Raw genomic sequence first — 17,930 nt, 5'->3', positions numbered from 1 at the left:
CTTTATCCAGAAAACTTGTTCACAAATTTGAGGTAAGGATTTTAATTATAGTAGCACTCAGTATTAGCATGGTTATTTAAAAATTGTTTTATATAAATTTTTGTTTATAGTTATTATTTTTAAGCTCTTCTAAACTAAGCAAATTATGATAATAAATTTTTGATTACTTAAGTTTACTTTGGCTTACTGGTGGTTTTTGATATAACAAAGTCTAAAAATATTTCAAAAACTTAGTAAGAAAAACTGAAATGAACTAAGTTGAATTAATTGTGATTGTATTGCTCTGAATTTTATTTTTTGCTGTTTTGTATTGCTAAATTTACTTTTTTTTCTTTGTGCCCAGCATTATCAAGGTTTTTATTAATTTAATAAATTAAGGCCATTTGTCCAATATTTATTTTGGACAAAATAATTAACTACACTAAAATTAAAATTGGTTCTTCTATGGAAAAAATTGAAGTATGAACTATAAGTCATTTTATCTAGAGCATAAGATTTTCAATAGATTTTTCAGACTTACATACTTAATCTTTGTAAAACGTTTGAGATACAAAACTATGGAAAATATTTTTCATTGTCAATTTTCCTTGTAATTAAAAAGTTTCTAAAAATACTTTTTTTATTAAAGACCTAAGTTTTTAGGACATGTTCCTTAGAATATTTGGAAAAGCTGTTAAAAATATTTTTAACTTCTAATATTTTTAATATTAAAAAAATTCCGTTTTTATTTCTTCATTAAAACAAATAGTTTAGTTAAAAACTTTATGTATTCTTTAAACAGTATTTTTAAGAGTTTCTAAAAAATATCTGAAAAAGTTTAAAAACAAATGCCTAAAAAGTGTAGGAGGACATAGTTTTTTAGTTATATATATTTTTTACCTTGTTTAGCTTGCATCTTTTATAAAGAACCTATGGAACTCTAAAAATTTGATTTCTTATGTTCAAAAAGTAACTGAGAATTTTAATTTAAGAAATTTTGTAAATCAACTGATAGTAGGGGGAAGGTTCAACCTTTTTTACAAGTTAATCTTAAATCTAGATTTATTTCTAGGCTATAATATAATTTTCATCACCTTACAAAATTCAAAGTCATTTTTGATGTTATGCAATTAAAGTAGGTGAGTCCAATAGGTTCTTTATAGAAAACACGAACTGAAAAGGCAATAAAATCATTATTTCACTCAATATCTTACTTCTTTTTGAGTTTTACCTTATTTTCTTTACGTTTTTACATTAAGTCCGTTACTAATATTTAAATACTCATCTAAAAATATATAAAATTTTAAATAAAAAAAGTAATTTTTTTAATTAATTCACCATTTAAAAAAATCATGTTTTAAATTCCAGTTTTTCATTACATTTAAGAAATATTTTTTTATAATAATACATTTTTAATATAATAGTACATAGGTTCTAGTGATGTTTTACATTTCTGAAAAAATACCAATTAAAAAACTATAATCTTTACATTTATATTGGATTTTTCGAACAAAAGTTACTCTATCTTAACATTCAATTGAAGCGGTTATAAATCTTGAAAAATTAATTCCGATTCATAGTTCAGGCTTTTAAATATAAGCCAGTATACATTTTTGTACTGGCTTACATCTAATTCTTAGCTTGTAATTAAATATAGAAATAATATTAAGTTAATTTACCGTGTCTACTTTTGAAATATTAAAGTAGCAGTAATTGTTTCAAGTATAAGTCATTAATTTATATAATTTTAAATATTTTTAAATGTTAAATTTATTTTCAATAATAAAAAATAAGATGTCAAATCTTATAAAAAAGTTAAAAGATTTAATGTAACAAGTTTTTGTGAAATTAATACTGCTCCTACACAAATAGTTTTAATAAATATTGCACAATTATCATAACAAGTTGTTATCTTTGTAACACTTAGTATATATATATATATATATTAAGTATAAACAGTTTGCATAGTATGTTTTGATACTAACCATTAGAGTTAAGGCTGTAAGGGGTAAATAACTTTTTTCTAGTCTAATTTGTACTTAAACAACTAAGCTGCCAGTCACTTATGCCACATTATTTTTTTATTTTTGCAATTAAAGTAATCAGAGTTTGAGAATTTCATGAGCTCCCTACATAAGGTGCGAACTAAATAGACAAAAAAGACAATTTACCTGAAATCAATCTTCTAAAGGTTTTGAGCAATTCTTTTACAACTTACACAGTCTAATCATTTCAAGTTAGTAATTCGTAAACACAGTATCAAAAAAAAAAAGATTTTTTATTTAAGTAATTGTAAGTCTTTAATTTAGAATTTAAATAATAAAAAACTTCCATAGACTTTTCTATAATGCAAGGAAAACTTTTTGAAGGTTTGAGGTTTCTAGCTAAAGAAAATAAAGTATACAAATTTTTGAAAATTTTACGAATCTTTACATTTGTAACAGAAACTTAAAAATAAACTGTATCTTATATATGAATTTAAGTTTTTATGTCTACAAAAAGTGATGTATATATATATACACAGTGAGCTTACAAAGGTGGATTATGCAGACATTAAAGTTTTTGGTGGCAAAAAATCAAACCAAGTGTTATATATATAAACTAAATTTAATTGTTTTTTGAATTGGATATGTTTTATTTTCTGCTTTATGTACTTAAGAAGTTATGTAAGTTTAAATGCAACAACTTTTTACGATTTTGTTGTACAATAATTACTGAAATTCTTTATAATTTTTATTAAAATATTATTTGTAAAGTTATACAAAAATACCAGAACAATTATTGTAACTATTATTTTTACCATTTTACTTAAATTTAATGTATTTAGAAAAACAAAATAAATTTGGAAACCAAAAACTAAATTTTTTTCATAACTTTTTATTTATCTCTAAAAACATTTCTGTACATGTTCTTCAAAATATTACAAGCTTAAGTCTATAAATAGTTATGAGCCCAGAAATTAATTTTTTGTAAGCTTGTTTTTAGGCTTTCTATTATGTGTGCTCTAGCCTGTGAAAAAAAAAACAGATTAGAATTCCTTTTTGAATTTAGGCTTTTTAATTAGATTATACTCAATATACCCTATTACACTTGAATCACCCTTGAGGTTTTCAAAAAAAAAATCAAAGTAAAAAAAAACATCAGAAATTTTGAGCTTTCAAACAGCACATCTTTTATGAGAGTTATCTTTATCTGAAAGATATGGTAAACAAAAATCTATTTATGTACAGATTTTAGGTATTTTTGTGTTGTTTAATCAAGTTTTGATATTAAGCTGAAAAATTATGCGTTAATTTTAGGTAGTTTCTAAATTAGAAAAGCCAAAAGTAATAGCAGCTCAATTTATTTAATTACTGAAATACTTAAACCAGATACAAAAAATGAAGTAAGTTTTGAAACAATAAATTTAGTTCTATTCTATCCAACTGCTATGTATGAATTTTGGTTAGAATTTTTAGTCACAAAAAATTTCTATGTCTGCTTATCAGCCCACTGTGATATAATTTATGATTTAAGCCTTCATAAACTACTTCACACTTTTATATATAATGATATATTTTTTTAATTGACAAATGTTAAAGTTCTTAATGCAAAAATAGAGATTGATATTAATAATACAAAACAATAACTAATTTTGGATTCATTCTTATGTGTATTTTTGTTGTTCTTTAAAAATTTGCTATCAACTTTTTTATTATCCTGATGACGTGATTAAAGCATACAAACTTCAGTAAACAAATCGAAAGCTAGACGTTTTTTAGTAATATTAATAGTTAAATTTTTTATATACTGCCAAAAATAGATTTTTTAAAATTGTTGACCCTCTAATTACCTCAATTTAAATGTTTGGGAATTAAAATTTTTAAATGCAAGTCCTTGAATAAACTAAAAATTATACAACTTATAAAAATTTATTTCATATACAGAGTTAGCCAAAATACCTGATTAATAACAGTTTGTCTTCAAAAAATAATGTTTTAACATTATTGTATACTATAATTGGTTAAAATAATTATTCAAACTATTGTTTTCTATATGATGTCTTTTATTTTTCTTTAGAGTTTTAATTGTTTTTCGAATCAATCGGAAAGCTGGAACCGAAATTAGAGAGGTGAAACTTGAACAATTGTGTGGATGTCCGTGTTGTTCTTAACTTCCTGCACAACAAAAATTAGAGGTGATTTTTGTGGCTGCAGCCCTCACAAACAACTTTGATTAGCAATTAACTGTTTGACTCGTTTTAATTAGTGCTAAAATTTTTGCATACACTCTATCATTCTGAATGTAAAAAGAAGTTTTAATTCTGAAGATTTTTTCATCAGAAAAAATAATTTATTTTACTTGTGCCCAGTCTTTAAATCTTAAAAAAAATTCTATTATTATTTTTTTGCTTGTTGATAGGTGTCTTTTAAGGAATCAGCTCATCCTTCTCATCAAAGTTACTTCATGTTTTTAGCATTTGTCTCGCGGATCTCTTTGTCAATACCTCTTTATCAATTTCTGGACAGCTTTAATCACCTTATTTGATCGACTCTCCCACACATCGAAAGGTCTTCAGAGATACCAATACCTTAAATATTTCTGTACTATAGTTAACTGTGGAATTAGCAACCTTCAAGAGCTTAATACAGGGTTGCCAAAAAACCTAGAATGACTTGGAAAAACCTGAAATTTGACAATTTAGGCTAAAAAACCTAGAATTTTGAACAAAAATTTCTAAAAAAACCTGGAGTTATTAACATGTTCAGTAGTAAAATTCCGATTTGACAGAAAAATATATCATATAGATAAAAAATTTTTGTCATCATCAAAAAATTTTTTAATTAAAAACCACATTTAAAGTATCTTTACAGTATGTTTTTAATGTTTTTATACTATTTAACACAATTTCTTACCTTAAACTTAACTTTAAACTAAAAATAGACCCAAAAATGTGTATTTTGAAAAACCTGGAGAAAATTTTGAAATCCTGGAGAAGTTTTGTTAAAAAAATTTGGCAACCCTGTTAATATTTTTTTTACTTTTTATTCCTGCAAATATGACTGAATAGTTGTCCATCTTACACTTTTTTTTAAAAAGATAAAATAGAAGTAGTTACAATACATTTTCTAAAAAATGATTAGGCGTATAGTTACACTGATTACTTGTTTAATTTGAAAGAGATAATGTAATTTTTTAACATTAACATTTTTTAACCTATAGTAATAAAAAAATTGATCCACTTAATAAAGTTTATCTGCAATGTAAATTTATTTATAGTCAGTCTCTAAGAAGATATAAAATTCATCTACAACAAGCTGTCAAAGTAAATAAAATAAAACATTTTTAATAAAAAATTGAATTTAAGTACAACAGTGTAGTTTTATAATATGAACATACTTAAGGTTTAAATTACTCAACTATCACTGTGAAAAAATACTAAAAAAAAAAAATTAAAACAAGTTCAAAAACTCTCTAAAGTTGTGCAAATATTTAGAATAATTGTTATACAGGATTTAAGAAATAAATTACGTCACAGCACTAGGAAGGCATCTTTTAACTCTTTATGTGTGTTTTAAGATTTTACGTTAATAATTATAATTACTCATTTATTTATTTAATAAACTATTGACTAAAAATGCTTCTAAAACTATTTCTGAACATGAAACAAAGTAATATAAAATATGTCATATAAAATAGATTAAAGCAAAGAGATGAAAGTAAAGTCTAGAATACAACAACTATAAAGTAAAACAAATTAAACAAAACAAAAGGAATGTTAATTGTCTAATTTTGCTTAAAAACATGTTTTATTTGTTTGTTAAGTATGTGGTTTTAAGTAGATGTGAAAGATGATAAAACAATAGGGTATAAAGTATACTAGAAAGTAGAAATACCTAGTATCTTATATGCTTGCTTATACCTATCATTTGTGAAACTGTGTATTCAAAGAAAAAAGAGTAGAACAACTTGAGTATTGTTTGAAAAAGAATTGTCTATTGTGTGCGCAGGTGTTCAACAAATCCTGCCTTTTGTTTAGAAATAACTCTTTATCTTCTGCTGATCTTTACAAGTTGCATGTTTGACAGGTTCTAATTTTTCCACTTAAAGCTTGTTTGGTTATAATTTTCAATCCTAATTAAAAACATTATACACATTTAGTAAGTTAGCGATTTAAAGTTATACTGTTGTTCTTGTTTCATTTAAATTTCAATATACTAAAATTTAGTTTTTACTTTAAATAATTTATAATAGATAAGTTTTGTATTTTCTTTGTAATTTTAAGTATATGTTTATACTATGTATATTTTTTAGCTAATTTTAGTACCCAGTGTACACTTTTGTTTTCTTGATTTTTTTAGTTAACAATAAGTATTAACAGACTATATAAAGTTAATATGTTATGGGCAGCCATACGTTGCTAGTGAAATAAAGTATTTGCGTACTAATACAGTTGTTTTGATTTTTGAAAGGTTTTGCTTGTTTAGGTCTGTAGAACTAAGTATGTTTAGTCATTGTATCTGATAAGAAAACTGTATAAACTTTATGCATATAGTTTTTTACACCTGTTAATAATAAAATGCATCAGTAAATGCTTAAAATGTTTACATAGTACAAAATGTTTTTAAGTTAAACAGGGTTGCCACTCGGTCAAGAAAAATTTTAAAAAATGACAAAAGTCAGGAAATTTGATAAAAAAAAAAAAAAAGTCAGATTTTGTCAGATTAAATTTACAAAATTCCTTGTTTTCCAAAGCCTTCAGATGGTAAAAATTAATTAAAAGTCCTTTAAAGTCAGAAAAGTATTCCAAAATTTTCCTAGAAATTTACAAAAATATTTGATTTTATTTCCCATGCCTTCATCTGGTATAAGTTAGTAAAATATCCTTTACAAAACTGCAAACATTTTCTATTAGCATATTAAACAAGTACCTTACTTTAACAAGCATATTTTGTAAGCTTTTTAGTATTGATGATCTGTAGCAAGGACACTTCCATAGTGAAACTGTGATATATACACAAAAGTTTATCTTGCATAATTTTAGAATCAAAGTGTTTTTTGTTTAAGTAAATAATTGAGTTTGATATAACTAAGCAGTTGGTTTAATATTTTATGTAATAAGTTAATGTGTATACTTTACCTCTTTATAATTTTTTCAAAGTTGTTTAAATTTATAAAATAAGTTATAAGAGAGGTATATGCCAAGATTAAGTTTACTTATTATTTTTTGTAGAGTAACTATGTATTTTTTTAGAGTAACTTAAATTTTTAAGGTAAATAAGAGTATATTTATCTGTTACAAATTTTATACTAAATGATAAAGGAAATATTTTATTAATAAAAGTAAAAATAAATGAGTGCCAAAAGAAAAGAAATGAAGCCCAAAAGTTGTGGCTTGATTTAGAGAAAAGATTCTCTTCAACAAGTGTAGGGGCAGCAGATGAGAGCGATTTAAATAAAATGAGGCAAATGATTTTAACTGCCAAGAAAATGAAGCGGAATGCAGTTCAGATGAAGGAAACCATATCTTCATTAGATGAAGAGGTTGAGTGCTAATAAAAAACAGAGAAAATAAATTTTAGTACATACATTTAAAAAACAGTAATTGATTAAGTTCTTTATTGTTTTAATGTTTTAACTGTAAAAGTTCGTTATTGTTTTAGGGTTTGAGTCGTAAAAATGCTTATTGATTTAAGGTTTTAATTGTAAAAGTTCCTTATATGTCGTTTCTTTATTTAGATACATTTATGCTAGGAAATTCTAAAAAATTGTGCTATTTGTTGTTTTATGGTTTCAACTGTAAAAATTTCTTATTGTTTTAAGATTTTAGTTGTGAAAGTTCGTTATTAATTCAAGGTTTTAATTGTAAAAGTTCCTTATATGTCGTTTGTTTATCTAGATACATTTATGCTAGGAAATGCTAAAAAAATGTGTCTTTTTTCAGACAAGCTGTGTTTATAAGGTAATAATACAAGTATTTTGCTGATAGAGCTGTTTATTACAAACATCAATCATACACAGATGGTTTGATTGATGTACTGGAAGTTCAATGATAGAATTCAGCAAAAAACTGTTGTTTTTAACATGTATCAAAATAAGATTGAAAGCTTTATATAGTTTCAAGTGTTAGATTATGTGTTTTAGAATAAGTTTAATTTAAGAGTTTGATTTAGAAAAGTCAGGAAAATTTTGGTAAAAAGTCAGGAAATTTTTCTCAGCTTGATCAATGGCAACTATGGTTAAATATAGATACACTTTTTGAAATTTTACAAATAAAGTTAATCAAGACAATTCAAATGTTCCACTTTTTAACTATATAAAAAAATTATAGTTTAGTTTCTATATTAAAAAAAAGATGTTATATTTTATTAAGAAGCTACTTAAATTAAAAGTTAAAATAACAATGGTTTTGGTTGAAAAAATAATTATAACTATGCTTGTGAAATTATGTTAGTTTAATTACTGTATTTGATATTAGAACAATTTTCATGAATTTGTTTTTTAATACACATATCAATACTTTGTACAGAGTTGCCACATACTCAAGTCAACTCAGGCTAGTTTGATACTAGTGAGGTTTTCTTAAATAGCAGTCTAATTTTTATACAACAATTCAGATTCTGACAATTCAGTTTCTGTTAATTCTGGGTTATTTTGATTTATCTATTTTAAAAAACATTCAAAATGTAAAAGAAATACCATTTTTACCTTAATATCACCTACATAAGTATTTTTAATTTTTTATAAATTTAAAAAACTTGAAATATACCTAAAATAAATTATAAAAATTAATAAGATAATTGTAACTTTTAGTATTTATGAGTTTTTTTCATTTTTTTATATTTTTTATCACTTTAATCTTTTAAGTTAGACCAACATGAGCACTTCTTATTTTTGAGATGTAGCCCTCTCTAAAATATTTTACATGAAATTGTCAAAATACGGTTTTTTGTTATTTGAATAGTTATGAAATAAATTTTTGAAATATTGTTGTTATTTAATACTATGTATTTTCTTCTATATATAAAGTATGTTTGCTAATATTAGATTTTTCAAAAATGTTTTAAATTAATTAACAATATTTTTTAATATTATGCTCTTACTGCTTTACTTTTTAAATTTTATTAAAAACATAGGCTGTTTTGCCTAGAATGACAACCCTGTTTCTATTATTTGTTAAATGTTATTAAAAATGGTTAATAGATGTAGATGTTTTGTTTTATTATTTAGTAGCTTTTTTTATGCATAACTCAAAAATTTGAAAACTTTAAAGTCAATGTTAATAACTTTGTAATTGTATTGAAAAATATTGCTAATAATTTTACAAAAATGAGTTTTCCATATAAACGTTGTTGCTTTTCCAGATTTTTTATTAATAACAATCTTATAGAACCATAATCTTAAGTAGGAAATGTTACATTTACAAATTTTTTTTATGCAGTACTTCAAAAAAAAAGTAAAGTTTTTAAACTCATCAACATAGAATTCTAAACTAGCTTTGGTTTTAAACAAAGTCTATAAATACCCCAAAAACTTTTCAAGTGTTTAGCTTGCGTATTGAAAAAAAAGTTTAACTTCAGTTTTCTTAAGTTTAACCAATACATTAGAAAAATAGAGTATTACAGGGTTGCCAAAAAACCTGGAGTCCTGGAAAAACTTGGAATTTAAGAACTTTAAAAAAAACTGGAACTTGAAGAAAATCTTTAAAAAACTTGGAATTTTAAACAAAAGTTACTAAAAAACATGGAAATTAAACAATTTTTACATGTAATGAGTAAAATTTTGATTTGACACGAAAAATATATCATCTAAATAAAAATTTTTGTCATCATCAAAAATTTATTTGATATAAAAATACATTTAAAGTAGCTTTGCAGTATATTTTAAATGTAGTTACAGTACTTAAAACAGTTTTAACCTTAAGCTCAACTTTAAACTAAAAATCGACTCAAAAACGTGTACTTTCGAAAACCTGGAAAAATTTCTCAAAAATATTTGGCCACCTTGTTATGTACAAAAATAATTTACTTTAAAATAACTTAAATGTTTTTGCTGATTGATTTGAGTTTATATTTCACTGCATGATTTTGTTTTGGTAGATAATAAGTTAGTCCGAAAAACTTATAGAAATAAAAAAGTTTACAAACTTGACGATTTACTTTGTTGATAAAAGATGTTTTTACGTGATGCTGCTTATATTAATTTAGTTGCTAGTTTTCACTAAAATAAAACTGTGTTTGTGATGTTAAAGTATATTTAAGACTGTTTTATAATTTAAACTTTCCCTTGTGTTAATTTTTGCTGTACAATTTCTAAAAAATAAAAAATATCTTGTTAATGACTTCTTCATGAAAATAATGTTGTTTTTCAGTTAAATAAAAATGAAACTAAACGACACTTCGCTGCACAAGCTGCTCATCGACAAGCTGAAAGAAGACTATTTTGGCGGGAAACGGCTGTGCGACGTGCGGATCGTTTGCAGGAAGAAAGAGTTCCACGCTCACAGCTTCGTCCTGACCTCGCTGTCCAAGTTGTTCGAGGAGGAGATCGTCTACCAGAAGAGCCGAAACGTTAACTTGGACCTCGACGTCGACATCCTCGAAACCGTCCTGGACTTCTGCTACACGTCCGAGATCGACGTCGACGCCGCCAACGTCGGAAAGGTGCTGAGCGCGGCCGAGTCTCTCGGCGTGGAGCTGGCGCAGAAAATGTGCCTGGACTACCTCATAAACTACAAGCTGTGCGAGCAAACTTGCTTTCAGATGTTCACCATCAGCCAGACGGTCACCAGGTTCAGGGACGTGGCGCGGGCGTGCGTCGAGTTCATCGGCCAGAACTTCAAGGCGCTGCTCGCAACCGTGAAGTTCGTCGAGTTGAAGTTCGACGTTTTGCGCGCCCTCTTCGAGCTGATGTTCGACGAGCGGCTGTCGTACGGCTTCGTCGTGCCGCACCTTTTCAGGTTCAAGGCGGTCAAGAACTGGGTTTCGCACGACTACGAGGCCAGGGGCGAGCGAGGGGACCGGCTGCTGGAGTTTGTCGACTTCAAGCGCATAAACCACGCCCTGCTCAAGCGCATGCTCGACTCGGAGAAGTTCCTGATGAAGTGCAAGAAGACGAAGAAGCGTGTTTACGCCATGGTCAGCAGCAACGCCAAAAAGGAAGCGGACGCCGAGAGTTTCGAGGAAAAGAAGCTTGTCGTGCTCAACGCCGACGGTCAGCGCCATTCGATGGTGGAGTTTTGCTTGGCGCGAAAAACGTTCGACGTGCTGAAAAAAGACGTGCTGCATTTCGAAACCACCGCGAACGTTCTGTCGGCGCAAACCGGCTGCTTCTTCTACGCGGTCAGGGGCTCGTACCTGAGGCGAGTGCGCATAGCGGAGGACCTGCACTGCCAGACGTTCGCGCTCAAACGAAAGATCAGCGCGTACGGCGCGGGAGGCTTGGTCGGCAACACGCTGTACGCGCACGGCGGAATAAAAGACGTCAAGGAGTTCAGGATGACGTTGGACGGCGGCATGACCACCATCGACCTGGCCAGGAACTTCTGCGTCGAGGTGCGGGAGGAGAACCGGTTCCCGAGGTTCGACCACGCCTGCGCCGTCCACGACAAAAAGCTCTTTTTCACCGGGGGACGGTTGCCCGGCGGGGAGGTGACCGACACTTGCTTCGTGTACGACACCGCGACCGGCAAGTACGACGCGGTGGCGCCCTTGAGCACGGCCAGGTGCCGCCACCAGACGGCGGTGCTGGGAGAAAGGGAGCGGCTGGTTGTGGTTGGCGGCGTGGACGCTAACGGGAACTTGTTGAGGTCGGTGGAAGTGTACGAAATGGGAAGTGGCTCGTGGAGGAGGGTGGAGTGCGCGATCAACGCTCCGACGGTGGAAATGTGCGCGGTGGGGGCGGAGGGGAAGGTGTGGGTGGTCGGCGAGAATCAGGTGGAGTGCTGGGACGGCGATGAGGAGGGGGCAGGGTTCGAGATGGTGTGCGAGCACAACCTGAAGCTGAGCAAATCCTGCTGCTACGTCGCCACTTCGAACAGGTGATGTTGGAGGTAAAACACAAACAGTAGGTGAAAATGACAGTTTTGTTTCAAAAAATGTTTGGTATTTTGATGGTTATTTTTTATTGATGGTAAAGTTTAAGTAGGTCATTTAGTATTTTTTATAACAAGAAAGCGGAGTTTTGAATAACTCACTTATTACGTAGTTAAAATAAGTTCTTTAAAATAGTAACTTTGGTCATTTTTTTGATTTGGCGTTACATTTAAAGAATATTTTATAAACTTTTAATTTTATGTTTCGAATAGTACATTGGTTGTGTAGTTATATTTTAGTTTTAGGTATATTCAGTAGTTTGCTTTTATAATATTTAACTTTCAATTTTAGGTCAAGGTTAGGCTAAATTAAGTATAATTTTTAATGTACAATAGATCCGTTAAAGTTAAATGAATTTTGAATATTATTTATGACACACTGTTAATAGAAAATTTTAGTAAGTGTGTTTACTATAAGATAAGTGCATCTTGAACGTACTTTTTTAACTTTTTTGAAAAGTGATACTAATTGATTATACAAATCTTTTAATAAAGACTTTTGTTTTGCTGAATTAATAGATAAAAACTGTTATTAAACAAAATGTATTCGATTTAACATAATTCTGATAATAGTTTTAACATAAAGATGACTTTAACGAAGATTATTTTTAAAGCTGTTTCAATAAACTTGTAATATTTTAAGCATTTTTACGTTTAAGTAGTTAGTTAAAAAAAAATTAGGAACAATCTCTATTGAATCAGTTAAAAAATTCATTCATTTGTATTTTCAAAATATGGAAGTTATAAACTTATATATTTTCATTTATTGATTACTGCTAATAATTTTCAAAAAGCTTAAATTGTCCACAAGTTTACTAATAACGTATAATTTTTTTACATACAAATTAACGTTTTAATTGATAGAAAGTATAGATACATTTTAGGGCTTACTAAATCTCAGGTTTTAAGTAGTGTTGCCCATTAAGCACGAACAGTATAGGATGAAAACTATTAATCTTTATGTTGTCGAAAATTAATTTTTTTATAAGGCTTTAAACCTATTAAAAAACCTAGTTTTTCACTCCTTGACTAAAGAAAAAAAAAGTTGTGCTTTAAACTTTAACACTATACAAGTAGTATGAATAAATAGTAGAAATTTTTAAGAAACCCACTGCATCAAAATAGGGTTACTTAAAAAACATTAACTTTATATAAAGTCCTGCAATCAGCATTAAAAAAAATTAAATAGGTTAGACAAAAAATTTGATACACTTTTACTAAACAATTTGATGTATATATGAAGTTATATAAAAATGATTAAACACAAACTTATAAAACATAACTTAATTTTTATTTACTGCAAGTTTTTTAAATTTTAAAAATTAATAGATTATAGTAAAGTTGGAATTTTACTGTGTAGAATATAATATTGAAATGTGTTTGTTTAAAATTAACATAAAATGGAATTGATTTTTTTAAATTAATGGTCACAATTATGATATTATCAGGGTTGCCGAAAAGCCTGGAAAAAGTTGAATTGTCATGATTAGGTTATGGGCCTCGCTCAGTTCCAACACGCGAACAACTCCCTTCCAAATCAAGTGTTGGGTTAATAAAGTAAATATTATAAATTAAAAAAATTATGTTTATGAAAACATCCAGTAAAGTGTTAGCGGAAACTTTTCTTAATATAACCAAAAAAGTTCCATTTGAACCAAATTACCGTAAATTAAATAACTTTTTTTTGTGAATTCTTGCCTCGGACTTGATGCTAAAATTGATTTTAAAAAGTTTAAAATGTTTTTTTTTTGCTTTTTAAATATTATCCTAACTAAAGTTTTATTTTAATTAAACATAATTATTCATAAAGTACAAAAAAGGTTCTCTATCAGCTAGCATAATTTTTCTTATAATATTTAAGAAGGCCAATTCAAGCCAAGGGCTTAGTTTAGAACTTATTCTTGGCTAACTTAAAAGAATTAGAGCAAGTTAGCTAAAGGTATTTTAACCAAAAGAAAAAAAGACTATAAACTTTAAAAACGTGTATACTAATTATATATGAAATGTTGCAGCTATGAAATTTATCAATATTTTTCTAATATGAAAATTTTTTTAAATAGTTTAGCCTATAATATAGAAACAAGTTGAATACTGCAAAAATAACTACGTTTTAACATTAAGAACTAATGCTACTTCACATTTAGTTTATACAAAAATACGGGAAAGGTTCAGTTGTTACTTTTGCACTTATTAGGGCTAGGGTCTCAGTTAGGGCCAGGAGGTTGTGGTTAGGTCTAGTGACGCTGTGCAAAAGTAACTGCTCGTGCTAAAGTGACGACTCGTGAAAAAGTGACAGTAACAAAACAAAAAATATAACCACTTTAACAGCTACATTTAACAAACCTTTAAGTCTGACAGGCTAGTTTTGTTTTGAAAGGATAGTTAAAAGAAAGTTCCAGCATGAATTATAAATAGTTCTTTTTGGCAATGCTAGTTAAAATATTAAAAAGTTTTCAGTGTTCATAACTTTCAGATTTTATTTGCTAGCTGGCTGAGTATTATTTTATGAATATATGAACTTATTAGGATTGTATTATCCTGTAAAATAAATTGTAACTACAGAAATAAACAAAATTGCTTAATGTAGGATTGTTTTTATTATTTTTTAGAAGTGTTTAGATTTAGGCTTTAAATTTAAGTAATGTATAAAGTTTTGGAATTTTAAAAAGTAAAAATCTTAGTTTTAAAGAACGATTTTTCCACGTATATTATATATATATGCTGTATCAGTGAAATATATTTCACTTACTACTTTGACTAGTTAAACTTTGCAAAAAACTATGTGAATAAAAATTTAAAATGCTTTATAGGCTTTTTTTATATCTAATTTGTGCTGAATTGATGAATCTAGATTTTGCTTGTTTACTACTTTTTATAAAACTTTGTATTACTACTTACACTTAGCTGCAAATAATATTATGCATAAGAAAAAGTAGTCAAAGAATGACCATTTAAGAGCAGTGATTATAACTTTTAAAACTATATTTTTTACTTGTATAAAAAATCCTGGTGGTTAATAGTAGTTATTCCTTTTAATACAGTTAATTATTTCAAGTATATTTTTCTTTTAAGATTATTTTGCAGAGTTGCATTCAATTTTAAAGTGAACTTACCAATATACTTAATGTTTGGTTATTTTCTGGAAGGTTTCCTTTTAATAGAGAACAAATAAGTTTGACTTATATTTTTTGGCATACTATTAAAATCCACCTGCGTTCAGAATCCAGACTATTTTTTTTTTCTTTATAAAAATTAATTTAATATTTATTTTTACTATTATTGTTACCCCTTACCCTCGATCTGTAAGCGATTCTCGAATTTGACTGGGTGGATTTTGATCGGGTGGATTTTGAACGTGTCCCATTTTTTTTTATTGTAAGCAGTTTTTGTTTTCTAAGTTAACATTTCAAGTATATTTGGTTTTTCCTAAGCAGTTGCCCTCTTCAAAGTAGAAATACTAAGTAGATCAAATATTAACAGTTTTTATTTTTCGATTAACTTTGATTTATATAATTATAGTTTATTGAACGAAAAATTAAAATTACTCAAAGTATTTTGTCCTAAGACCTGGTGCGCAAAGAACCTTTCGGTTATCGAGTTGTATACTATGGATATCTTTTAAAGTCTTGTCCAAGACAAAATATAACTTATTATTATTGTTAATTACTTCTTTAACTTATAACATTTTCTTTTTCAGTGTTGACATCTCAAGTATAAATGGTTTTCGTTGAACTGATACCCTGAATAGATTTGAAGTTTAAAATAGCAGTTTTTCTATTCAGAGTGGATAACTTATATATTGTTGGTTATAATTAAACAGTTTTTCGTTTCTTTTTATTTAGTAAACTACTATTAGTTTATTAAACAACAAAAAAAAATGCGCTCAAAATTTTTGGTCCTAGGACCTGATGCACGAAAAACCTTTTTGTTATCGAATTGTACAACTTATTGCATACCTTTTAAAGTCTTGTCCAAGACAATTATTAGATGTTTTGTTTAAAACAACCCAAGTAAAATTATTTATTTGTTAGCGCATTTCCTTTTAATAGTCGACAACTTGAGTACATTTAGTTGTAGAACAGCAGTTCTTTCTAAAAAAAATTAAAGTTGCCTCAAAGTATACTTTTTGTTATTCACACCATCTTAATTTTAATATTATTGAAACTCTTATTTGAGTCTATAAATTGTAGAAGCAAAAAAAGTTTTAGATATTTTAATTTAATTGAAATTTTGTATTTGTATTGAAACTTGAATTAATTTAAATAGTTTTGTGTAATTATTTAGTTTCTACTATACTTTAGTTGTTTAAACTTCTTATTCATAATTTAGGGTATATATGGATTTTTTATTTTAAATATTATAAAGTGTTCATTTAGTTTAAGCCATTGGTAACCAATATATTTTTATCACCAGTCATCTTCTTTTAAAGACTATAACTTATTTATTAAGTTTAATACTTTTAGCGGTATAAGGGATTATCCTATAAGTTTTAGTTTACTTGATATTAGTTTTAAGTATTTCTTTTCACTTTTTCATTTAGCTTAGTAGTCTTAAACTTGAGTGTACATTTTCAACAAACATTAAAACTAAGAACTAAACACCAGTAAAAATACGGACCAAAGAAGTACTTAAAAAGTGCTTTTGTAAGTTTTATTTGGCTAAAAACTAGACCTGAAAAAACTAAAAAACCAGTAAAAAAGATACTTAAAAATAAAGATAAATAATTTTTACAGAAAATTTATGTAAACAATATTTATATAATGAAGTAAATACAAACAAATTTTATTAAGACGTGTTAAAAGTCTAACTTAAAAAAATTGTTAATTTTAATCAAAAACCTTTTTAGATATAAAAGTCCAAATATAGTACTCATATTTATTAGTTATAAAATCTTGATTAGAACAAATTATTTAAATTACAAAACGAAATATATAAGACCAGTGGTCTTCAAAGTGTGCAGTAGTGTAATTTATTTTGGGGTTCATGAATCGTAACTTGAAAAATTATCTTAAACTTTGAAACTTACACTAGATATTCTATAGTTGATAATAAAGAGCAAAAAAAGGTCTTAGTTGGTTTTTATGGTCGTTTTATGAACAACCCTGCACTAGATATTACGGGAAATTTTGAAACTTATACTAGATATTTGCTCATTGGGGTACACATTTTAAATTTTGCAATTTAGGGTGCACAGATTTTGATTAGCTTGTAGACCACTGTACAAGACTACTGGTAGGCTGAATTTGACCTACGAGTCTTAGCTTGCCTACAATGAAGAAATATATGCATGGAATATTTAGCTATAAAACACCTTAGTTACGACAGTGCTTATCTTAGGTATCATAGTGTTTATAAGTTATCATAGAAACTCAATAAGTAGTTGCATGATCATTTTATTAGAATTTTGGTTTTTCATCAACATTAAAAATAATTTTAGTCGTTTTAATAAATTCTTTATTTTATTAAAGATTTTAAAACTTGGCAAGATGAGTAGAAAAATTTTAAAGCGCAACACAAGTGAAAACTGTCAGAGTGAAAAAAAGGTTGACAGAAAAAGATGTAGAAACTCAATAAGTAGTTAAGTAGGTTATACAAGCTATGATAACAAAGAGCTTTTATTGCTACATTAGAAAAACTTCACAAGTTTTACTTATGAAAACAGTTTTATTCAAAACTTTTAAGAAATTTATAAACTATTAAGATAGTAATTTTTTTTTTTCACGAAGCCTTTATTTTAATTATTTTATAAAATACTTTTCTAGATAACGAAAAGGCAGAAGAAAATTGTTTGATTAAAATTCTTATAACTAGAAAACCACACTTCAATGAGACTTTAAAGATAAACATTCTAAATTACGTTAAAGAGAACACAAAGATA

The 17,930-nt window shown here is 27.5% G+C and overlaps 1 protein-coding gene across 1 annotated transcript; it reads left to right on the top strand.

Annotated features, from left to right (window-relative positions):
- Window positions 1-7,380: 7,380 nt before the first annotated feature.
- LOC145833224 (kelch-like protein 40) lies at window positions 7,381-12,002 on the top strand. Its single transcript, XM_082940417.1, has 2 exons — window positions 7,381-7,503; window positions 10,331-12,002. The coding sequence occupies exon 2, from the start codon at window positions 10,341-10,343 to the stop codon at window positions 12,000-12,002; it is 1,662 nt and encodes a 553-aa protein (XP_082796543.1). The 5' UTR covers window positions 7,381-7,503; window positions 10,331-10,340.
- Window positions 12,003-17,930: the final 5,928 nt, after the last annotated feature.

This window comes from Thalia democratica, chromosome 4 (genome assembly GCF_965202585.1).
Source record: "Thalia democratica chromosome 4, ktThaDemo2.hap1.1, whole genome shotgun sequence".
NCBI lineage: Eukaryota > Metazoa > Chordata > Thaliacea > Salpida > Salpidae > Thalia > Thalia democratica.
The sequence above is the reverse complement of the archived record's forward strand: the minus strand, read 5'-3'. Positions and strand labels throughout refer to the sequence as shown.

Excerpts from the sequence above, each read along its gene's own strand:
- LOC145833224 (XM_082940417.1), top strand. The coding sequence starts at position 10,341 with ATGAAACTAAACGACACTTCGCTGCACAAGCTGCTCATCGACAAGCTG.